Source organism: Nelumbo lutea, chromosome 4 (assembly GCF_056320005.1).
Source record: "Nelumbo lutea isolate HS-2025 chromosome 4, American lotus-T2T, whole genome shotgun sequence".
Lineage (NCBI taxonomy): Eukaryota > Viridiplantae > Streptophyta > Magnoliopsida > Proteales > Nelumbonaceae > Nelumbo > Nelumbo lutea.
In genome coordinates, this window is record NC_142687.1 from 34,031,446 (window position 1) to 34,055,375 (window position 23,930).

General features: G+C 37.7%; 2 protein-coding genes across 3 annotated transcripts; one reads left to right on the forward strand and one right to left on the reverse strand.

The window, feature by feature from the left end:
• Window positions 1-732: 732 nt before the first annotated feature.
• On the forward strand, window positions 733-9,886 carry PAHX (phytanoyl-CoA dioxygenase (PhyH) family protein). Of its 2 annotated transcripts, XM_088983997.1 has the most exons (10): window positions 1,098-1,319; window positions 1,580-1,888; window positions 2,019-2,140; window positions 2,278-2,338; window positions 2,423-2,491; window positions 2,672-2,790; window positions 6,848-6,995; window positions 7,102-7,246; window positions 7,331-7,417; window positions 9,542-9,886. In XM_088983997.1, exons 2-10 carry the CDS (start codon window positions 1,834-1,836, stop codon window positions 9,582-9,584), a joined length of 849 nt encoding a protein of 282 aa, XP_088840123.1. In that variant the 5' UTR covers window positions 1,098-1,319; window positions 1,580-1,833; the 3' UTR covers window positions 9,585-9,886. The 2 variants fall into 2 exon arrangements, with proteins under 2 accessions (XP_088840122.1, XP_088840123.1); XM_088983996.1 differs by having other exon boundaries at window positions 733-1,888.
• A 10,083-nt stretch (window positions 9,887-19,969) lies between these two features.
• LOC148855104 (WUSCHEL-related homeobox 1-like) lies at window positions 19,970-22,523 on the reverse strand. Its single transcript, XM_088985962.1, has 4 exons — window positions 21,683-22,523; window positions 21,266-21,574; window positions 20,946-21,022; window positions 19,970-20,584 (listed from the first exon to the last, which is right to left on the reverse strand). Exons 1-4 carry the CDS (start codon window positions 21,861-21,863, stop codon window positions 20,114-20,116), a joined length of 1,038 nt encoding a protein of 345 aa, XP_088842088.1. The 5' UTR covers window positions 21,864-22,523; the 3' UTR covers window positions 19,970-20,113.
• Window positions 22,524-23,930: the final 1,407 nt, after the last annotated feature.

Consider the following 23,930-nt stretch of genomic DNA (forward strand, 5'->3'; position numbering starts at 1 on the left):
TTACAAATAATAATTTACAGTAGATGTTCCCAATGCACGGTGGATGTGCACGTGAGGCGCGCAAGTGTGAGAGGAGCATATCCCGTTCCCTCAATTAGGTCCCACAGGATCCACATTTCCGTAGTTGTGAAGTTATACGTTCTGCCCATTGTTTTTATTATAATTAATAAAAACCTTCAGTCGATCCTGATCTTCTGCAAACAAAAACTTTGCACTGGCGCCCACGAGATTTAACCGCAAGTTGAGAATATCTACGTGTATATGTTAGATTTATTTGGAGATGTTCCCAGTGAATGGATGGGTTCTTTTTGCTTGCAGAGAATCCGATGCACTGCGGTCCTACTTAATCCACGACAGTTGGACACATTATTCTGCCGACCCACTTGAAATGACATAATATTCCAAATGCGTGGTGTGAGATGCTTTGTAAAGAATATGAGAACAAATAATTGGTGTGCTTGGCATAATTTTGTATTTTTGTATGATCGTTTTCCCACATTTTTGGGACTTGGGAACGGGTCTGGATGAGCTGAAGATAACAATGTACAACGCGGGCTGGTCATCCAACCGCGTTGTAACACGTAAGCACCCCACTTTTAATCCACTTTTAATGTTTGAAGTTAACGAAAGAGAAACTCCCCTCTCCGTTATCTTTAATATCTATTTTAAATTAACTAAAAATAAATAAATAAATAAATAACCCCAGTTCCTCCTCTTCCCCGTTATTTTCCTAAAGACAAGATCCTTTTTAAACTTGATGTGAAAAATGAAGAGTTGAAGTTGGTGCCGACGACCAACTATCGATCTCTGACAACCAACATCGGATATAAAGCAGCACTAACGACTGAATCCAATCCGGTTTGTCAATACCAGACCCTGCATATTCCAAAAAATTGATAAGAAAAATTGCAAATTGATCTTTACAATAAAAGATAAGATACCAAATTCCTTATAACTTTTACAGAATATCAGTTATAACTTTTAGAGAAAATCAATCCTAAACTTTTACTCATTTCTGCATCAAAAGGAACATTCATGTGGCTATACAATGATAACAAATTCATCATATAAAATCAAATATTGCAAATTCTTATTACGGCTATGAAGTGTGAACAACGACAAAAAAAAAAAAAAAGAAAAATGAAAAATGAGAAGACAGAGAAAGAGAGTGAAGAGGGAATTAGGGGTCAAGAACTGGATATGACCCAGTTTCTAATTTTTTGAGCAAGGTTTTCTATAGGTTGGATCTCTCTGAGACAACAGTCACTGTAACGACTTGCTCTTGGAATCAGAATTAGTTTTTAGGTCTCTCTGTAATGGTTTGCTCACTCAACCAGATTTTATTTTCTAAGACAATAATTAGATTTATTGTTTCTAGGCAAGTTTTTGCAGCCGAAAAAATGAGAGGGTTTGGTGTTGATAAATTAAGTTGGATTCAGTTGTCAATGCTGCTTTACGTCCAATGTTGAATGTCGGTTGTTGAAAATCGATCGTCTGCACCAGCTTCAACTCTTCGTTTTTTACATTAGATTTAAAAAGGATTGTTTATTTATTTATTTATTTTATTAATTTAAAATAGGTACTCAATGAAACGGAGAGGGGGGGGCTTCTCTTCCGTTAACTTCGAACATGAAAAATGGGGTACTTACGTGTTACAACGCGGTTGAATGACCAGCCGGCGTTGTAAATTGTTGTCTTCAGCTCATCCGGACCCCTTGGGAACCGTAACCTGATCGTCCAAGTTGTCTCGAACCCTCTCTCTCTCTGAGTTTGATCGTTATCTGGAGCTCATCTGCGTGAACTTCAGAGTATCGAATCCGTCAAGAATCTGGAATGGGAAGTGTCGGAAGTCTAACTCCGGAGCAAGTTCAGTTGTTCAACTCTCAGGGTAATATTCATTGGAACTATAAAAGCACCAAAGAAGTGTAAAAAGAGAGAAAAAAATCATTCTTTCCTGCAACTTGATTATGATGTTTTACGAGTTTTATTCTTTGTTTTTGTAAATTTCAATGGAGCAGGATATCTGGTGCTTGAGTCGTTTTCATGTCCTGAAGAGATCGATGGACTGAGGAAGCGAATGGACGAGTTGCTCGATGGGTTCGACTGCTCCACCGCCTCCATTTTCTCTTCCAAAAACCAGGCAACCTAATCGGTTCTTTTGTTTAGAAAAATCAAACAAACAAACAAACAAGCTAACCCTTTTGAACAGAACTCAAGTTAATGATTTGTTTTTCTTTTTCTTTTTTCCTGATTTTTGGTTCTCCAAATTTTCTTCAGAAACAGTTAACCGACAACTATTTCTACGAGAGTGCAGAGAAAATTTCGTTTTTCTTTGAAGGTACCACTAAGCGGCTCCATTGGATAATATATGTTGCTCGTTGCTGTATTGGCTGTGCTTAGTTTGGTTAATTTGTTGTTGCAGAGAAGGCATTTGATGACGATGGGAACCTGAAGCAGTCAAAGCAACTCTCCATTAACAAAGTTGGCCATGGTTTGCTCCTAAAGCCTTTCGAAATTTTCTTATTAGCATATCCTTTCAGAAAACCATGATTTTTTTGCTTGTTCTCTGAATTTCTATACTAAACCGTTGGTATTTTTAATTTAACACTTTTCTGGATCTTGCATATCTGGTTGAAACTTATTTTGCAATCCCTATCTGGTATTCATGCAGCTCTACATGAACTCGATCCAGTGTTTAAAAAGTTTTCTTCCTCAGCGAAAATTTCAAGTTTGCTCTCGTCGTTGGGTTATAAGAGGCCAGTGGTCATTCAATCCATGTACATATTCAAGGTAATTTGTAATTTTGTGAAATTGTAACTTTTATTATGACATTGATTTCTGCTTCATGAGAAATTTGCAGCCTAATATGAATGAATATTTTACATGACATGTGACTAGTTTTGGCATTTCATAACTTCAGCATGATGCAACCTATGGTATGAAATTGCGACAGAAAAAAATAGTCTCATATGTGCAAGAGCAAAAAAGGGAAATGCTTAGATATAATCTAGTGCAGAACTGCAAATTAATATTACCATAATAAACCGAACTGTAAAAGAAAGTGTCATTTTCAATGAAAGCATTTAAAATGCTCTTCAAGTGTCATCATCATCTAAGCCTTTACCCCAACTATATTTGGCATCGGCTACATGTTCTTCAAGTTCATTTTGTAAAATTTTCTGAGTTTCTGGATGCCACTTATTATACTCTAATCATTATGAAAGCAGGGCTCTTGCACCAACTGATTGCTGTGTGTATTGTTGTTGTTCCTTATATTATTTTTGCACATATGCTAAATTATTAGATTCAGGCAAGTTATGTTTCTGGTGGTAGGACGGGACCACATTAGCTAAAACAGATTATTAATATTATTCTGTTGGTTGACAAGTTGATAAACATAAAATCTTAAAATAGTCTTTACCTGGAAGGTGGCATTGAAAAGTGGTTGGTATATTTTTATGGATCTCGATATCTTACACATAACAAAAGATATTCAGAGCTTAATAAACAAAAATGGCCACCTAAAAAGCATCTTTATAAAGTAAAATTTTGTAAATTTTAAAATTCTAGATATTGATAAAAAATTTTAATATTCTAGATTCTGAATGACAGATGTGCTCAATTTGTAGAATCCTAAAGGGGTTATGGTTGCATGAGGGCTTCTACTGGATTGGGGTCAATGCAAGCCCAACCAGAAGATTCAAACCTAAAGGGCATGAGCCCAGTAATTCAACCCAAGCTGCTTTGCTGCTGGAATCTGGTTGTTGCGTGTTGTTACTTGGGTTGAATCTGGTGCTTAAGAGGCATTTGAGGTATGTACTAAAGTAGTTAAGGACTTTAGGTGGCTAGGCAACACCTGGCCTGACAAGGTGAGTAGATGCTTATAGGACAACTAAGTGACAGGAATGAATAAATAAAATATTTGCATATTTTATAGTGAACATATATAGCCCCAAGTATCATGGAAATTAATTGTAAACTATTAAACCTCAAATTAAATCAATAAATTGATTCCTTAGTCCTTACATTTGATTTTCAGAAATAATGATAACACTTTTGAATAACTTCCCTGGTTCAAAGGAAAACAGAAATACATACAAGAATTAAGAGCCCTAATTTTATATCTACATACAATCCTGTTGACCGAAAATGGTCACACACACACACACACACCGAAAATGGTCAACATTATAAAGGGGGCATAATTAGTTTTTCTTTTGATACATAACATGAATTTGTGCATAATTAGTTATTTTCCCCCAGTAAGATGATTCATGACTATCATAGATTTCAAGGTGCCAAGGTGAGTTTAGGTGACAGAGGGCCTTGTTGCCTAGTCGCCTAAGCAATATTTTTTTTAAGTAAAAAACATATATCCTAGGGTAGTTCCCTAGGTTCCATAACCATCTTTCCTTAATAATTATCCATAGTTTCCATAAGAAAAGTATAGAAAATCAACATATTCATGAGAACAAAAGGAAGAAAGAAGAGACAATTCAAAAAATATAGGGGCTGAACCCCTATTTTTGTTATAGGAAAAGATGAAAAGAAAAGGTGGAAGAAGAAGAAGAAGAAGAAGAAGAGTTCAATACAGTCATTGACAATGTTTGTATTGATTAAACCATAACAAATAAGAAAATAATAAAAAGAAATTAGTATATAAACACATAAAGTTAATATTTTAGTTTAATAATGTCTATTTTATAATTATAATCAGAAAAAAAAATAAAAATATAAAAGTATTTTATGACACAACATACAAAACTGCTTGGCGATTAGGCGAGGCGAGCATCCAAGTGTGCCTTGTTGCCTAGGCATTGCCTTGACAACTATGATGATTATATCTATAGCACCTGCCTAGGTGGTTGCATATGCATTGCGCTTCAAAATTTCCTAGGTGATCACTTAGTTAACACCTAGATGATGCTTTAATTACAATCGAATGTAACCAAAGTGTGGTGAGGTACAGGTCTGAAGCATGGATTCTGATGGAATTGTTTTGCACAAAACTTGTTACTGAAATCAAAGCCAAAGAAATAAGATTTGTGATTCTGCTGGAGATTGCAGTATTTGAGACATGCTGTTGTAATTTTTTTTTGATAATTAACAGAAACTTTTATTAATAGATATTAAGAGAAAAAGATACAAGAGGAGGGGTAAAATCTCTTAACCCTCCCTAAAGGTACATTTCAGTTTACAATATTGCCCAGAAAAAGTTGACTCTTTCCACCCCTTGTTTGGCCAATGAATCTGCCAAGGAATTGACACTCCTCTTAGTCCATTGAAACTTGTTTTCCATGTTTTGAGTGAACTATCTAACTTTCTTTTTCTCATTCAGATATTTCCACAAACTGAAATCGTCCTTCTGTAGCCAATTGATAGCCAGCTTAGAATCACCTTCAACTCTTGGGCTCTTTTTACCCCTTCCAGAACAGCCAATATTTCAGATCTTAGAGAATCCCCCCATCCAATAGAACCAGAATACATGGAAATAATTCAACTTTCTTCATCCTTGAAAACTCCCCCTATACTTGACGGGCCTGGATTTCCTTTGCTGCTACCATCGAAGTTCAGTTTAGTGAACCCCAAAGCTGGAGGAGACCAAACTGGGTTAGATGAAGTCTTCATTGGAGCTGGCCATACCACTTCTTTCCACTTACTGATGATGTCTCCTTCTGAATAATTTTCAAAGAGCTTCATAGTCTTAGCTCAATGAGCCACCCTTATAGAAATTAATTCAATGATGGCACCCTTATTTCTTTCTTTCCCATGGAAGGTCTTTTGATTCCTTTCCTCCCAAACTGTCCAACAGATAGCTGCTTTACGCATCTCCATTTTCCCTCTCTTCTTTAACCCCCTAATTGAAGTAGAATGGAACAAGCTTTGTACATTTGAGGGAGGGGTCCACCTGCAACCAAAAAGAGAGGAAAACCAACATCAGATCTCTGAAATAAATGGGCAAGATATTAGTAAGCGATGACAGGTCTCACCATTCTCCTTACAAAGGATGCACCAGTGTGGGGATAAACACCAATTAGGCCTTTTTCTTTGAAGTAGATCTTAAGTGTTACATTTTTCTAAGAAGGCTTCCCAATAAAAAAACACTAATTCTGGGAGGGATTGTAATTGAAACTTAAGAATTAGTTAGAATATCTACTGCTTCTGCCTGAGAAAATAGAAATTAAATTAGAAGGCAGGGGGGAACCCTAATCTCTTATAGTCAATGTCTTACATGTGTCCACCATTGTCTTCTAGGAGTTTCTTTGGAGTAGGTCAGGCATATTATTGAGAATCTTATTAGGACTTCTCAAGCATGCACCTAGTGGTTATTCAATTCTTCACTTTATGCCAAATTGCCAAGTAGTGAAGGCAGTGGCTTTTCATTTCAATAAATCAAGTGTGGTAGCCATCGCTGGATTAGAATTTTCAAATATGCAGCTGACAAACAAGAATATATTAATTGCAGTGGAAGGATTACTGCCAATAGAAGAGTCAGATGGCAACGATGAATGCACAAATGTAACACAACGAGAAAATGGCAGGAAAATGTTAGGGGATTCTGAAAAGTCACACCCTGCATCTGTAAGAATATCAAAAATTAATATTAAGAAATTCTCTTTAAATGATTGCTACTGTTACAAGTGCAACCGTTCTCATAAAATGAACATAAAAACAAACTGCAGTTCCCCATAGATTCATAGCATCATATATGGTTGATTTTCTCTCAGTGCTTTGGCAACCAATATTCTTAAATTGGTGGTGGATGTTCTATTAAATAAATATGCATTATTAAGCTGTTTCACTAATTTTATGAATGTTATATAATCTGTGATCATTTCATTTGCAGCAACCTGGTATTGGAGGAGAAGTTGTGCCACACCAGGATAATTCATTCCTTTATACAGAGCCCCGATCATGCACAGGGTTGTGGTTAGCTCTAGAGGATGCAACCATTGTCAATGGATGCCTCTGGGCTCTTCCAGGATCCCATAAGAGTAGCCCTCTTGTCTTTAGCTGGCCTGTCTTTGTTTGTTTACATACACCACACAACTACTTGTTTTTTTGGGCTTAGTTTTATCTTCTTGTGCACGTTCTCTCTAGATGGCCTGGTGAGGAGGTTCATTAGAGATGAAGAAGGGGTTCATTTTGATCACCCATCTCCATCATATGATCATAAAGATTTTGTTGCCCTTGAAGCCAAAGCTGGCTCACTGGTGGTCATTGATGGGGATCTTATACATCAAAGGTCAGTTGATTTAAAGAGCTACTAATAGTTGATCCATTTTAATTATCATTGACTTTCTGCTTTCTTCCTCATTCTGTATTCCAGTTTTGAGAATAAATCTGCAAAATCAAGGCATGCCTACAGCTTGCATGTAGTGGATACTGATGGCTGCAAGTGGGCACCAGATAACTGGTAAGTATGGGAGCAACTGTTCTAGCTAGAACATTTTTCTCCTGTAAGGATTATAAAGAACATTTGTCAAAAAGAAACTGATGTCTTCAAGTATTCTGCTTTTTGCTATAAAAAAGCTATTATGTTTGTGTTTGACCGAGCTGATTGAGGATTGGTAAGCGTATACTTTTATTTAGGAAAATTATACAAATGAATACATAAATAAAGGAACTGAAAATATTTGGACTTAGGTAAGCCATTGCATTCTTACAAATTATTTAACAACTATTAAGAACTTCTAAATGTTAAATAATACTGTAAATAATGCATACATTTTTTTTATTTGCATGCACATGTACATCTATACATACATGATTTTTTTTCTATATTTTATTTTGATGAGCAACAGATAATTTTATTAATTCAACCAAACATGAAAGACAAAATTGCAATACAGAAAGGATCAAATTTTGTCACGTATCGGCCCGTATCAGCCGGTACGTATCGTATCAGAGCCTTCCCGATATGCTTTTGGGTCGGTGAGTGGTTCAGAGGATAGACCAGCCTTAAACCGGCCCCTCTGAACCCGTTTCGAAAAAAATAAAAAAAACACAAAAAAAGTACCAATACAGGCCGGTACACCCTACCGACGTATCGCCCTGTATCGATATTTTGAACCTTGCAATACAGGGGGTGGGCAGAGATCAGTTTTTTTTTTGGTTCAATTGTAATTATATTGAAATTGGAAGGGGGATTAAGGGTTGCCCTCTCTAAAAGGTGTATGTAATCTTATTGATAAAAAAAAGGTGTATGTAATCTTTTGCTTATTACTAAGGTTGTTTGTTACTTATCAAAAAAAAAAGAAAAAAGAAAAGGAAAGGTGCAATACGGTCCTTTAGATTCATTGATACATTAGAACATCTCAATCCTACTCATCCCCTATTTAGCAAGTGTATATCCTGGCCATTTACTGATTTTCTAACGCATCTGAAGTTGACTCCCGATTCATTTGTTAGGTACCTCACTTCTCTCATTGCTAGTCTGCGACTCCACATGCCTAAGCTGCCCATTCTCATCCAATTTGTAATTAACAAAGAATCACCTTCAACCTCAACACCTCTGAAGCCTAGCTGTTTTGAAATCTTCAATCCTTGCTGTACGGATAATATCATATACGTATACATATACATATACATATACATACACATACATACATCTCAAGGTGGGAGAAATGTGGTTCTACTTTCATGTATGAGCCTCAAGGCATTTTCCTGGAGCCTTGCTTCCTTGAAATGCCTCAAGGTGCAAGCCTCATATCCTTTTTAAAACACTGGTTAGAATCTATGTCAATATTTTGAATATGTTAGGATATGGTTTTGCTAACTTCTCTTGACAACTAACCATTCACCTACAAACTACAGTTTTACTCATTGGCGGGTTTTCAGTCACTAACTGTTAACTTTCATGTCTTTCCCCACCCTACCCACATGCCTATCCCTAAAGAAAAGGGAAAACAAAGGAAGGGATTGAACTAATTGACAGAGAAATCTGTTCAAAATAATGAGGTAAAAAATGGGTATATTTAATAACTTCTCTGAATTTTGTATCTTCATAATACCAATTAATAATTAGAACTAATTTCTTCACTCCATTTTGTGATATAAAGTTTGATAATCCTAACAAATTAGCATTTTTCCTTAAAAAGGAAACAGGAGAGAAACTTCCCTGAGCTGAATGAATCATCTAATACCACCATATGGATAACTACCTCTGAGAACTCATTCTTTGCTTGATCTTTGTTGATTTGGACCTTTGATGCATCAGTCACAGAAAGTTATTACCCCAGAATGGCTGTATAGTCATGGTCTTAAAACATACAGTTCTTCTGGTATAGCAATCTCATGATGTTCAATTTTGTATATGTGCCACTGCACATGTTTATGGGTTTAAATCAGATTATAAGAGCAATATGTGATTACAGATTTTTTCCTTTGCAACTATAGTGCTTATGAAGATGATACCTGCAATTATAGTTGTACCACATATATAATAATTTGAAGATTGTAGTTGAATTTTATCAACTCTTGTACATTTTCTAATTAGAATTTTAATTGTTGATTATTTTCTGTGTTAATCCTCTTTCAGGATTAGAAGAAACGTGGGACCAGAACCCCTTTATGTTTCTTAATTCAAGCTCAATGTCAATCTGTCTAGCTATTTCTCCTGATGACTGTTGTTTAAATTCAGCACGATGAGATGCAATTTCCTTTGAAGGATGAATTGAGTTTAAATTGTTGACCTAGTACAATGGGCAGTTTGTTGCCCATATGTTCTCTTCAGGAGGTTGTGCTGCTTTGCATCTCAAATGAAATTGTCTGAGCTTGTCAGAACCTTGTAATATTAGCCATGTTTGTGATATGTAATACTTGGAAATAGACAACTACAAGAGGACTTCGGTACTTCTTTAATAGCATTTGCTTTCTGATTAAACACACATTTCCATGTAAGGCATTTGTAAATTTGGTTTTCAACCTGCTATTTTTGCTCTCAGTACTTTTATTTGATCTTTAAGAAGCTCCTCGTTATCACGTGGTAGCATGTCATAGATGAGGCAGGATGCTCTTCTTGATTACCTTTAACCAGGTGAAACAAAGTTATTATTCCTAGGAATACACTGTAGTATATTTGGTAGATGAGATATTATCTGGTTGATATAATTGATGAAGAGAAAACTCAAGCATCTGCTTTAATTGGATGGTTTTAGGACAGAAGTTCCTATAGGATGGTTAGGATCATTGGATTTAGTCTTCACATGTGACATCTATTAGTTGAAGCCGTTAAATCCTCAACTGCCTGATGTATTCCTGCTAAAGCGGTTTGTTTGTCATTGAAGAGTCCTCTACCCAGAGTAGGACATGCATTCCATCTGATTGTTTGCTAGTAACCAAACACCTTTCAACGATCCTGTATAACTTGGTTTGAGTTTTATCTGCATAACCAAACACTTTTCAATGATCCTGTATAACTTGGTTTGAGATTTTATCTACATTTCTTCATTTGTATCTTCCAGTTTTCCCAAGCCATCCCTCCACAAAGTTCTTATTCACACCCATACTACAGCTGTGCCAATTTGAAGCCAGAGAATAGGCTTCTCATCTTTGATGATTCACCATGCTAACAGACAGTTGTGAAGTAACTAGTCTGTTGACATATACCCTGCTTGTGGATGCTGCTTTAAAATTCACAAGCACTGGCAGTTACTGCATCTATTTTCAATATCCAGATCTGTTGCCATGTCAAGCTTCCCTTGCATTCACAGTAGCACTGCAATCGCATGAACAACTCTTATGAATACAAACTCCTTGTGGGATCTCTTCCCATCTACCTTGACAGAAAGGCCACCATGTAACCCTTTCTGCCTGATGACCACCAACTCTATTATCATTACTTCACTCTTACTGCTTGGCATTCTTCTCTAGTCATGGTATTTACATGGAGTCCTAGAGCTTGACCAGTGCCTAGTTATCACATTTGTTTACTTTCATGTAAAATGCATTTTAGGTGATTGAAGAATGAAAAGAAATTCATTGTTAGTAATCTTGTGTCAGCCAGAAGTAAATCCTCCATGGGAATTCAAATCTGTTAAGTTGCTAGTTAAATCTTAAATGCTCTCTGTTGCACACAAATAGGTCTTTTTTGAATCCTTGCCTGTCACTGTGGTTGGTCTGTCACACTCATGGCGCTTCTGAGATTTGGGTTGTGACATCAGAATTTCATTCTACTCAAACTTGTCTCAATTCTTCCTCTTTAAGAAACAAAAAAAAAAAAAAATCCCCATATATTCTGATTGAGCTTTGATAGAGTAAAAAATTTGGCTGTCGGCAAGTAAATTTGCTAATTATGAATGGGTGTAAGCAATGCCAGGCCAAGTATCATTTCTGGGTATGTCAATGCCTCTAGGAGCCAGGACAAGGGACATTTCATCACCCTATGCAACTATTACACTAGCATAGCTGATTGAAGCCAAGGGACCACTGCCTAGCTAGCCCCCCTCTTGAGGTTGAAACACCAACAATCGATCACATTGATGACCACACGTCTGGTATATCATTAATGCTTCAGGCTTGTGGGGACAAATCTGGATGGGGGTTAGACAGTGGATTTTGGCAGTTGCACAGGTATTTGGTAAAACTTTTAGTTTATTTCAATTGTGACAAGTTTGATCAATCTCAGGGTGGCAAATAGCAACCAAATATAGTACGCTCATCCTTCAGGCTAGGCTGAGGGTGGGCCTTGGCGCAATGGTTGAAAACATCTCTGTATGTGCAGTAGTAAGGTTGTGTACATCTATCCCTCCCCAGACCCCGCGTTGGTGGGAGCCTTGTGCACTGTTCCATTCCCTTCCACTGTGAGCCATATCTTCCATTGAATAACTTGTCTTCCAAGTGTTCTCACCATTCCAATTCATGCAGTTTTGGTCTTTTCCTTGTCCTTTTAGGCTTTTCAATTTTCAGCAAGTTAACTTGTCGCCATTTTTATTCCTGATCCATGTGACCATTGTTGTAAATCAGTTTTCCTTATCTTGTCGCATTTTGGGGCCAGTCAAGGTTCTTTTGGATGCATTATTTATTTATTTTGTTTGTATTTTATCATTTCTTGTTTTTTCCACTCATCCATCTTATCAGTTATCTTCACCATCATGAGTGTGTGAATTTCAAGCCAGTATGAAGCCATAAAACTAGAGTGGCCTAGGCTCGGAAGGAGTGGTCTAATCTGATATGGGTTAACTCAAGTATCTACATTGCCTTAAGCATAAACTGATCTTGACCTGGCCTCCTAGTTTACATTGCAATCACTGGCACAGCCCCATACGTCCAATATTTCAATCAAGCTCCATGAAGACTCTGTCAGGCCATGCCAAACAGTTACTTGCGTCCATGACAAAGGCCAAAGAATCCTGTCAAATGTGTCTATCATCCCGAAGATTAATTTGTCATTGATAAATGTTCCTCGACTTCACTTTTACAACATTTCGACTCACCAACCATGGGCTAACCCACCAACACGTTGCATGTACCATGTAATTTATGAGATATGCCCAAAGGGAATGAATGTTATTGAAGAGACTGCAGTATCACTGCAACGTCCCTGTAGTTCTGTTGAAAAGATAGCAGAAGAATGTAAATGCACTGTTTTGTAAAGCTTTTCTCTGATCTTTCTATCTGGTAGCCTGATGGTGGTCCTGCTTGGTGCTTCAATTGTCCTACTACCTACATTGGTTTCACCTCGAACACATCGTTCAGTTCTACAAATAGAATAGTTACAGAGAGACGTAGAGGAATGTATATAGCTACAGGTCAAATTGAGTGGACATCAGTTCGGAGTGACCCATCTGAATTTAAGTCAAGTTGGGTTGGGTTGGCCAGTAGGGTTGAGATCTCTTTCACCCTGAACCAACTTGAGGATCAAACCGGACAATCAAATGTTTTTGACTTTCTAGTAAATGTCTTTCATTGATTATCTGAATATGAAGTGTTCGTGAGTTCGATCCTCATGTCTTCCTCTAACTAGATTTTGAGAGTATCTAAGGTTTTGCTGGCTCTACATGAGTAAATGGGTCTAGGGTTTCTATGTTCAGAAAAAAAACAATATAATCTGCATAATTTTTGAATAATCCCACCATCCAGCCATATGCAGCAAAGACTTACAGTCATCCATTATTCAAGCCGATCTTCGAATGACAAACTCTTAGGTGGTGCTCCGTCATTGGTTGATCCCAATTCACCTCCTCCCATGTCACCCCCAAAAGAGGGGAAAGGGGGAAAAAGATACTTGGGGAGTGTTGCATGGACTCTCTTAAATGGATGAAATGTCTGTCGGATGCGCATTGGACACCGACATTCCATGGATTCTTGAGGAACACTTTTATCTAACTTCCCCCCCTGCTTTTAACAGTAAATGAACAATATAAATGACACACTTTTCTGTGGAATGTTAAGATAAAATTTTGGACCTTTTCCTATAAGATAGATGATGTTAGAATTCAAAGTATATGGACAGTTCTAATAATAACACAAGCCCTTCTTTTTAACATTTACCTCAGTCTGCTTCTTTCTTTTATCATCTTTTCTTTTGGTCTTGAGACAGACTCTTGGACATGCACCAGATTCTGAATCCCATGTCTGTGTCCGAACAACACTTGTCCAGAACACCAAACTTTGTGGGATAAGGATTGAAAACTGGTGGCCCTGTGTTTCATTGTGTTCAGGTCAAGAGCATCAACTGGTTTGTTACCAAACTACTTGGGAGCTGAGACAACCATCATTGGAAGAACTTGACCCCTCCATCGCTGATAAAGGAGGCTGCACCATGCACCAGCTTGCCTGAGAGCTGGTGGTCAAAATTCCATTGAAAGCATTTAAGCAGAGAGGGTTCCTATGTAGAATAGACAAGAAAAAATATACCGTCTAGGTTAAAAGAAGTTGGAGGGAGTTTTCAAGGTATGTTTGGATAATTACTCATGTTTTAGATGCAAAACCAAGCAAAGGTACCTGAGGGGCCACCACCAAAGTGAAGGACTGGACATTCCCTCACTTGTTGCTAAATGGAGGGCAAAAGCAGCTGGGACAAAAGCTCAGGAAAGAAAAGAACATAGACATACATGGTCATCTCCTTGTTATAGTCAAAATGAAGATTCTAGTTTGCTCGGTAAAGCCTGAGTGTTGGTTCCTGGTAATTGGCTTTGGAACCTGTCTTCACTAGGGGTGGCAAAGCTTGACTTATCCGAAGACCTGTCCTACCCTCCATGTTTGGACTGATATTACTCAACTACTTTTTACTGAGAGATGTGACTAGCTTTGCTTGCCTTGAGGTTCGGTTTGGGGCACCCTCAATCCAATCAATAACCAGATTTGGTTCATTTTTGCTCCTTCCTTTTTCTTTTAACAGGCCGGGTTTGGTTCAAGCATTTTCACAGGACTAGAAGCCAACCCAAAACCAAGCCTGCTTTTCCCTATTGGGTTCACCCACCACAGTAACAACAGATAAAAAAAAAAAAAAAAACTAGCCTGCCTGCTCAAAATCAAACAGTAGATAAATAAAATATTGTTGGGGAGTGAAGTTGTACAGGGATTAATGTTCCAACTGAGTAGGACCAAACAAAAAGACGATTCTGTGATAGACCAAGATTGCATAGTACGAATTTGGCCTTGTTAAACAGACATGAATTTGATGAATTTCAGGTTTTTTCTAAACATTCTTTAAGAGTTTGGGTCATGTTATAGACAAGTGTATGTTTATAGGAAATGACTTAACTTGAGCTCTGAATTAACATATCATAAAATGAACTGAACTAATTATACATTAAAGATGATTGGCTGCAGCGTAGGGAATGGGGATGGGTGTTAATAAAAATAATGAAATGAAATGCCATTTTTAAGATTAGATGGATGAAATAAAGTTAATTAATTATAATTAGCATTCTAATAATGAATCTTCTGAAGTGACATATACATGATTCAAATACAGGAAAAGGCCAAAAGCTCTACACTGTCACAGGCGCCAACTCCCAAGTGAGAGGTCCTGGACTCATGGGTTCTGAGTTTAACCCAGTGGGTTCTAAGTGAGAGTTCCCTCTTTAGTAGACACCGGGTTCGGGCCTAAGCCTCCTGGTGGGCCAGCCTGGCCAATCTCATGGGGTGCTTGCTGAACCTGAATTTTTCAAGTGGGTTGAAAAGGGAAAAAAAATGAAATACAAAAATGATTTCATTCAGTATGACTTCCAAACACCAGTAAGAGAATAAAAGAGAAAAAAAAAGGAACTACCAATCAAGATTCAAGAAGCAGCTTATTACATAACTGGGTTTTGGTCTGTTTGGATTTTCCTATACTCAAAATCTCCTTTAAAATGGGTTTGGTTATTGAAAAGGGAGAAAAGTAAAAGAGTGGGGAGAAGAGAAGTGGGTGAGGACTCATTTAAGCACAGAAAAGCATACACTTTGCTTGGAGAATCAGGGACAGAGAAAAGATATCCCATGATGACCTCATCACACAAGGAGCTTTAAGGGGCCTGTCTAACTATCCCCAGGTATAGTCAATTTATTTGCAGGCTCAGTACCCCTTTCCCCACACTTTCAAATTACTCTACCTTAGATCACATTCCATTCTCCTTACATGTGGGCCCTCAGCTGGTAGATGAGGACGGTTTGGACCAGCACTCGTGCTCAATGTGTGGGGGAAGTGGGGCCCATGCCGTAATGGGTCCAAAATTAGGACATCACCCATGTCATAACGTGATCTCACTGTTTAACTGTCACCATCTGTTCCAAGGACTAAACTCTTTTCTTTTGATTTTGCTTCATTTCCCCTTTTTCCTGATTCATGAGCACGACCCATTTCCTACTGATGTGGTTTGGATGAGCAAGGTTGGGGCCCTTCTGCAGAGCTGTTTCATGTTTAGAAGTTTGGATTGACCAAAAATATTTGCATGAATGGGTTCAGCTTGAACTTTAAAGGGTATGAACCTTATCATATTATCAAACCCATGCAACATTTTAATTTTCTCTCTCTCTATATATATATTGTACCCTCATTTCTCATTTTCTTGGGTTAAGAGAAAAAAAAAAAGAAAATAGTATCTTCATTCTCATTCTCCAATAATCAAATAACTTGTCACCATCATTCTTATCCCAACAATATGGACAAAGGGCCCTTGCACAAACAAAGTTATTTGTGCAGTAGTACTCAACCACCCAATCCCTGTTGATTTGCAGCATTGAGTGTTACAAGGGCCCAAGTGACAAATACATGGGGGTAAATCATGAATTCTTTCATAGGGCCTTTGTCCTTTATCACATTAATGCCCTTAATTAGAGGGTGAAGGCAGAAATGTTTCATTTTGCACCCTTTTTCATAGTAACAGAATTCATGGAAGATTTTTACTTCATGTAAATCAAACCAACATTTGAGTAAATTAGTAAAATGAAACAACGGATGGGGTTAAAACTTTTTGGTTTTCTGTAGCCTAGAAATGCATAGTGCTGTAAACTCAGTAAGAAAGAGGAAGTTTGGTTCACATAGTCGGTATTGGAATAGGAACATGGCTCAGGTGAACTACCCATGACATTAACACAAAATGGTCCAGCTCAAAGAACTGACTGATGTTCTATTTCTATTTTCTAGAAAAAACAAATAAACATTGCAACAGAAGCTAAACATGCCCAGGTTCAGCTTAAGAATTGTGAGATATTAGAAACAAAACAAATATTTAAAAGGAGTTTATCCAATGGCAGTCAGGTTTGAAATATTTTCTTCTAAGTAACAAAAGAAGAAGAAAAATTCACTTGATGAATGATCTCAATCATCTGACCAAAGCTAACTTTTAAGCTGTTAGTTACTTCTTAGGCAGGTCCCTCTGATTGTGTTGCTAAAAAAAATCAAAGTGAAAGGTCATTGCCCTAATTTTACTAATTGAAGATATAGACCAAGTACAGAACCAGCCAATGTTCCCTCTCAAATGTAGAATTATGAATAACCTTAATCATCCCAACTACCAAACCAAATTAATTTATGTTTATTGGGTCTGCTCGGGCAATTAATGGATCATCTAAGGAGCGTTGGGACTTCTCATTTCTGCACAGAACCATCCAATACCTGTCAGTCTGTATGTTACTTACATATTAATATAATAATAAGGAAGGGGGGTGGGGTGGGGAGAGAGGAAAATAAAACTACCCAAAATGAGAGAGAGTGAAAAAGGGTTGTGACTTGTGGGCGTCACTAAACATTTACAGTGTCTGAGTTTGTAGAGAAGAAAGGTGGTTGGAAGGATCAGTGGTTGGAACTGAACCTAACTTACTCAAATAATGCGTATTGCCCAGAAACCGGCCATGATCTTATAAAATCTAAAGGTCTCAGCAGCCACATTAATTGACACAGGAAACGGCTTCCCATCTCTCTCTCTCTCTCTCTCTCTCTCTCCTCCCTGTCTCAATAAGACAACCACCTCCAGTCAGACAAACAACAGGCTCAGTCCCCAGACTCCCCACTAACAACTTACAAGGAGCTAATTTGAATTATTCTCTCTAAGTGGATTGTTGGGATTATGGTGTTCCTCATCTGTTCACCATGTGATTCGGATCTCTCGACATACGTGCTTTTGTAAATTCTGAAGGTCTCTGTGCTGTCTAAGGTAATGAAACAGTTTAGTGATACATTTCCAGGATTAAAAAAAATAAAAAAATAGCATCACTGATTAATGATCTCAGCCGTCTGATAAGAACTGGTTTTTGACATAGGGGACCAAAAGGGTGTGTTAATGATTAGTTAATACATCAACAAAGCAGCTTCTCTACCAAGATGTAAAAGAGTTCACCCCTCCATCCATGGATATTGCATTCTAAGTTGCACAAAATTCAAGATGGATGCACTAAGGATCTGAGTTCCAAATTCATCTGAAACTTCACAAGTTTCTGGATCGTTTCCGTTTCGGTAATTAATGAAATCCCATTTTTAATCTTCGACCAGGAAAAATGTTTCAACTGAAATTTTGTGAAATACAAACCTACCGATTAAATTCCTACACTATCGATTAAATTCCTTAACTATTTTTGTTTGTCAAATACAAATCTATGCTGATTCATATCGTGTGAGAAACCAATGAATCTGTCTCAAGTCTTTTTTGTTTGTTTACATGTACAAGAAACAGGTTTTCTGATGGGTCACGTGGCTCTGCTAACTGGGTCAACTTCCCTGAACGATCCAGGAATATCGCACTTGGCAATCTAGTTGGAGCCCAAAAGGGCCCCACATGTATTTGTCTTGCTAACCTCTCTATTCATGGGGAAAATTTCAGCCCCAAAGTCCTTGCCACCTCCCAATACAAGGTTACAAACCCCTTTTTAGGGCAACTTTCATTATAATATTTAAAAGATAAGAATTTGTATGGGGAACCATCAATACAAGGTGGAGTATAATATTGGTGTGGGTTGGACTATTTGCCATCTGGCCAATCAAAAGAGGCTCCTAAAATAGAGGTTGTATCTATTATAATTCAAATTTTAGAGCTGCTATTTTCTTTTCTTCCTTTTAACTATACCACACAAACTCCTGATGAACTCACTGGTTTTGTTCGGACATTAGTTCTTGTGAAGAGGTTATTAAGCAATAATAAGGACAAGTTCATTAGCTGCAGGGATCAATGCATATACGTACCTTCTTGCAACTAAGACTTGTTTATTTAATGTAGGGTTGTGGTAAAAAATTTAAATTGTTCATGGATTTCATCTTATGTAACTTTGGAGGCATCTGGTGATTTTTTTTTTATTAAATATGGAATGACCCCAAGTGCAACTGCCTGTGTGATATTTCAAGATACTTTTCAATATATGTACTTCTGGTCCTATAATAAGATTTTGTCTTTCATAATTGACGAGAAGATTTGTTTTTAGTTCTCTTACCACGCATGGACCTCATCTGAAGGTACAATGCAATGATCTTCAAATAACAATGAAATCATATAGATCCAAAAAAAATTATTCAATCTAAAAAGCTATGGTGTTTATCATCTCATCAGTCATCACATGTGAAAGAAATATGTGCATGCCAGTCTATGTCACTTCTGTACTGATATTCATATGGGGTGATGCATTTGCTTCATCTATATAAATCTTTCTGCTTGTGTTGAGGGTTTCACTTAATGGTGGATCTTACTTGTCCACTGCTTGTGTGGTCCATGGGGTGTATCCAATAATCTTTCAGATGAATGAAAATTGCTCATTTGTTCAGTAGCAAAATGGGGCAATACAGTTCTTTCATATAACTAGCCACATTAATTAATAGCACCAAAATGTCACTTTAAATAGTGTGTGTAACATTGGGAAGATTGTTTCTGGTGCTAATTCCCTAAGAGGATAAGGATAAAACTTAATGTTATGCTGCAACCTGAACCTTTATTTTGTCTAAGATGTGAATAACTCAATTTTGTCTTCAAAGCATTGAACTCACACTGCCAGGAAAATGATGGGTTTAATGATCTTTTGCATTAATCCTTGCTTATATTCAATGAACTGCTTAAATACTTTTACCTTTCTAAGACAAGTTAGTTTCATATTTTTATGGTTTGTTGTTGAGCTCTCTTTCTAAAATATTAATTTGTTGGTTTTCCAACTATGTTAGTTGCCCCTTCCCCCACAATTCCTTGGACTTAAAAAGAAACATACATAAGAAAAGATATGATTTCTATCTTTGTAACGCTGATCAATGAAGCATATTTCTCCATCCCTAATTCTTGGTTATTTCAACATCAAACAATTTCACATCAAATTCATATTTCAGGCCGCTCAATTTATGAACCAAAGTCTCCATCACCATCTCTCTCTCTCTCTCTCTCTCTCATGCCTAATTATTGAGCCTAGAAGGTAGAATTAAAGTAGTCCTATCAACACAGAACCCTGTAATATTTTCCTTAATTAAGCTCTTCATTATTCCAGCCATCATGGTAGAAATGCATTTTATGGAAACCTTCTTAACTCCAACATCACTAAATGCCCACACCCATCCTTTGCACACCTTCCATGAAGTATAAAAATAAGAGCAATAATTAAAACAGTGGGAATTTCCAATAACAACAAAATGTAAGCTTCACCCATTAACTTACATACATAACAAAGTAATCCCACGCCCCACTAGTACCATCTCCACATGGGTAAGTTTCCTTCTTCAGTTCTTCGTGGGAAGGAACTCAAAAAATTGGTATGTAGTAAAGTTGGAATTCGTGGTTGGATTCCGCACCTCAGTCTCCTTCTCTTCATCACCGACACCACCATTTCCACTGTCGCTTCTTAGTGGGAAGAGCTGAAGCGTTTGAGATTCTCCACACTCCTCCTGGCCTTTGCGTTCTTCGCCATTGCTGAGGAGATCAGCTGGGAGATATTCTCTGCTGGGTGTTTTAAAAAGCTCCAGATTTTGGTTGTTTATGAGCTTTGGGTCTACTACTGTTATTGCTTCTGTTGTTGCTGTGGTTATGGTGTTTTTGAGAGGGGTGGAGGGAGGAGAAGATAGCTGCATCATTTGCCACGTAGGATTCCTTTCTACTGAGGTTCTTCTGTGCTGTAATTCTCCCTCCTCGAATTGAATCCACCCGTCTGTTCTACTTTCTGCCACTGCTGCTCTTTGCATTGAAACAGTTTCCTGAAGAAAACGAAAACACATAAAGGATGAAGAAATCAAAACAATAAAATAAAAAACAAACAATAAAATAAACTAAAGAATGAATGAATTACAAGGTCAAAAAATGCAACTTGTTCCAATAACAACAGTCCCGACAGAAAGGAAGGAGGGCAGCTTTTAAACCCTTTTCGTTTCCCAACATATACAAAGCTTTTGTTGCTCTGTGCATCTCTCCTTTCTTTCCCTCTCCATCTAGCCTTTTTTGAACTTTAATCTCAATAGTTCCTATTACTACTTCTAATCATTGTTGCTGTTTAGAGATCTCTGGTCATTAAGTTTAAGAGATTTATATTAGGAACATAAGCAAGGACTATATATGCACCTCTGAAAGGCTACTGCAGTTTGTAGGGGGAGCCCAGTTCTTGGTCTGTTCAACTTCATAGCCTGTCCTACTCGACCCTGTAGACAGAAAGAAAAACAAAACCCTACACTTTACATCTCAAGTAATCAATAAATTAAATAAAACAACAAAAATCAAATAAGGACTTCTCTCTCCTCTCTCTCTCTCTCATGCAGTTTCTCTCTCTTGGTGTTATACTTCTGGTGTCCTTCATGAACTTGGTTTGTGGTTGAAAAAAAAAAAGAAGAAAATAAACTGGTGGGGAATAACAAGATTGAGAAGTTACTTAACGTGTTTATTACCTGATTCTTTCTTGTCTAAGCTTTCAGTATCGTAGTGCTGTTGTTCTTCGGAAGCAGCAGAACGACGACGGCGTTTCTGCCTTTCTCTTGCCTTGTGGTTTTGAAACCAATAGAACACATTCTTCCCTTCGATCTTGCCAAACCGGCGGAGCTGAGCAGTGATGTGCTGGATTTGCTCAGCCGTCGGCGTTCGAGTTCCACATCGATATAATTCCTCGAGGGTCCGTAGCTGCTCCGGTGTGGGGTTCCACCGGGAGCTCACCACTGGTTGTGCACTGAACTCTCTCTTACTGTGTTCGGTTACAGTGGCTGAAACAGATAAGGAAACCCAAGCCACACAAAAGAATAAAAATCAAAATAACCCAGACGAGGAGTGAAGTTTGAAAAGGAAAAGGAAAGAAAGCAAACACTACTTACCCAGATGAGTATTCAACGCAAAGAAATCTGTACCATGAATACGAGTCAAGCAAGGAGCCATTACAGTTGCAGTGTTAGTGCTATTAGTAGTAAGCCTTGGCATGAGAGGCCGAAGCTTCCGACCGTTGAAAGAATCCGCCATGTTAAACCCACTTCCATCACTGCAACCCATCATCCACATTGTAGCCTAGTAGCAGCAGCAGCAGCAGCTCCCCCTCTCTCTAACTGTGTCCCTCGCTAGATTTCACTCTCGTTATATATCTATCTAGGAAAAATGGTTTCTATATGCTTAGCTGAACAATTTACAGGTGAGGGAATGAAACAAGCTAGAGAATGATGATGCTGCTCTCGCTCTCGCTCTCCTCTCCCTCTCTCTCTCACCACATATGTCTTTGTTGGGGAAGGAGGATATATGAGTGCTATATACTCAGCTCAGCTGTATGAAGGGTATTTTAGTTTCAGAGATGGAGATTGAACAGGCAAGATAGATAGGGAGAGAGAGAGAGAGAGAGTGGTTACCCTTGATTTAAATAGAAGACAGTGAGGACGACAGGAGGTTGACTGGCTTATTGTGAGAGAGAGGAGAGAGAGAGAGAGGGCGCAAGGCAGACAGGCAAAAAAGGCAAAGCAAAACCAAGGCTGAAGCGTGGAATTCTGGGAGTTATCGGGAGACGCGAATAAAAACGACGTGACGATCATGAGGGTTATCATAAGCCTCATCACCTCTTACTCGTATTTATTGTTCGCCCCCTGACTCGTGCCTTTCACACTTATTCTCAATCCGAACTGCCCCTCGCCCCTCTCCCTATTCTCTCTCTCCATCTCATCCCCAACACTATCAAACACCTCCCTACATTTCTTAGATTAGATCACTAGATTGCTCTCTGCATCTGCTAGGTCTTCTCTCTCCTCCCCCCTCTCTCTCTCTCTAGATCTCTCTTGCACGAATTTCCTTGAAATTCCCTCACTGCCCTCACCTATTTAACCATTAGTCGCAGGCCCACCTACCCTTGTCGTCCAATAAATTTGCAATACTTTTATCTACTGGGCTTCTCATGCCAGGTACGAAAGTCATAGAATGATACAACACCTTTTAATGAGTTATCATATACACAGGGTTTTGTTTGGAATCTTCCTTCTTCTCCACTCATTCTTCAAACTTCATTCACTTTGAAGTATGAAGGTTCATGTCGTCCCCTATGTCCATCATGCCATGCCCATCATGTCCTTGTTCTTGTCCAGTAGGGAGCCCACTTGCTTGACCATATATTGCATTCGGATCATTATGCTAGAATGATTCAGTACATTAGTTGGTGTACTCTGTGCCCACTTCTACAAGCTAGTCATTATTTTCACTTCATATATTAATTGTTATTATCTAGGGTTTGGGATGGGGATAGCACTAGGGAAATTTAAATTCTTTCTGGCTCCACAATTTTCATCACTTTCTATATATATGTTCAAGTTTCTTTCTTTTTTTTCTCTTCTTCATTAAAATGTTTGAAAAATACTAAAGATATATAAACATTGTTTTTTTTTTATTTATTCTCACTTATACCCAATTCAATCAATTGCAGCTGCTTACACCACACATTTGGAATATTACCCCCTGCGATGCCACATTTGTGGTGTATGGTAAAGAGTGGAAAAAAAACAAAATTGTATGCTTAGCACTGCTCAACCATTTCCCATGTGGAGTCATTTTACTTTCTGGTTCTGGTAATTCACCTTTAGTCTCAATTTTGATTGAAGATTCAATTTCAGCTTTCTTTCATTTATTGGCCCTAGCTTGGTTAACCCATCTTTCCTATATAATTTGGCCAAGGCTGGACATAGGTGAATCCCTATAAGGGAAAGAGAGGTTCCAAAGGATTCAAAACCTTTTTCTCTTCTATGTCTCCTCTATCTTTTTTGTTCTGTGTTTTGGTTGAGGACTTCATTTCCTTTCCAAATCAGTTATTTTTTGCCTAATTGTCTGATTAAGTTCTCAAATTTATAGCCATACATAAGTGGTTTTTTTTTCTCTTTTTAATGGTATAGTTAAATAGGTAAAGAAAGGTCTAATAGACTTCCCCTTAGGTAGTTATTATTGGTAAAATAGTACAATGTTATTTGTATATAAAAGTATAAAAATACAAGTAAAGTAATAAATTACGTTAAGGTTGTACGTCTAGAAAAAGAAAGCTATGGGAAAATTCTTGTTTCTAAATGTTGTGACTTGTGAACAGATACTTGGAAAAATGTTACA

Bases quoted from the DNA above. Each gene is read 5' to 3' on its own strand.
- PAHX (XM_088983996.1), top strand. From the start codon at position 1,834: ATGGGAAGTGTCGGAAGTCTAACTCCGGAGCAAGTTCAGTTGTTCAAC. The intron at 1,889-2,018 runs GTAATATTCATT...TCAATGGAGCAG, and splicing joins TCAGTTGTTCAACTCTCAGG to GATATCTGGTGCTTGAGTCG. The intron at 2,492-2,671 runs GTTTGCTCCTAA...GTATTCATGCAG, and splicing joins CATTAACAAAGTTGGCCATG to CTCTACATGAACTCGATCCA.
- LOC148855104 (XM_088985962.1), bottom strand. From the start codon at position 21,863: ATGTGGATGATGGGTTGCAGTGATGGAAGTGGGTTTAACATGGCGGAT. The intron at 21,575-21,682 runs GTAAGTAGTGTT...TATCTGTTTCAG, and splicing joins TGCGTTGAATACTCATCTGG to CCACTGTAACCGAACACAGT. The intron at 21,023-21,265 runs GTAATAAACACG...TTCTGTCTACAG, and splicing joins CTTAGACAAGAAAGAATCAG to GGTCGAGTAGGACAGGCTAT.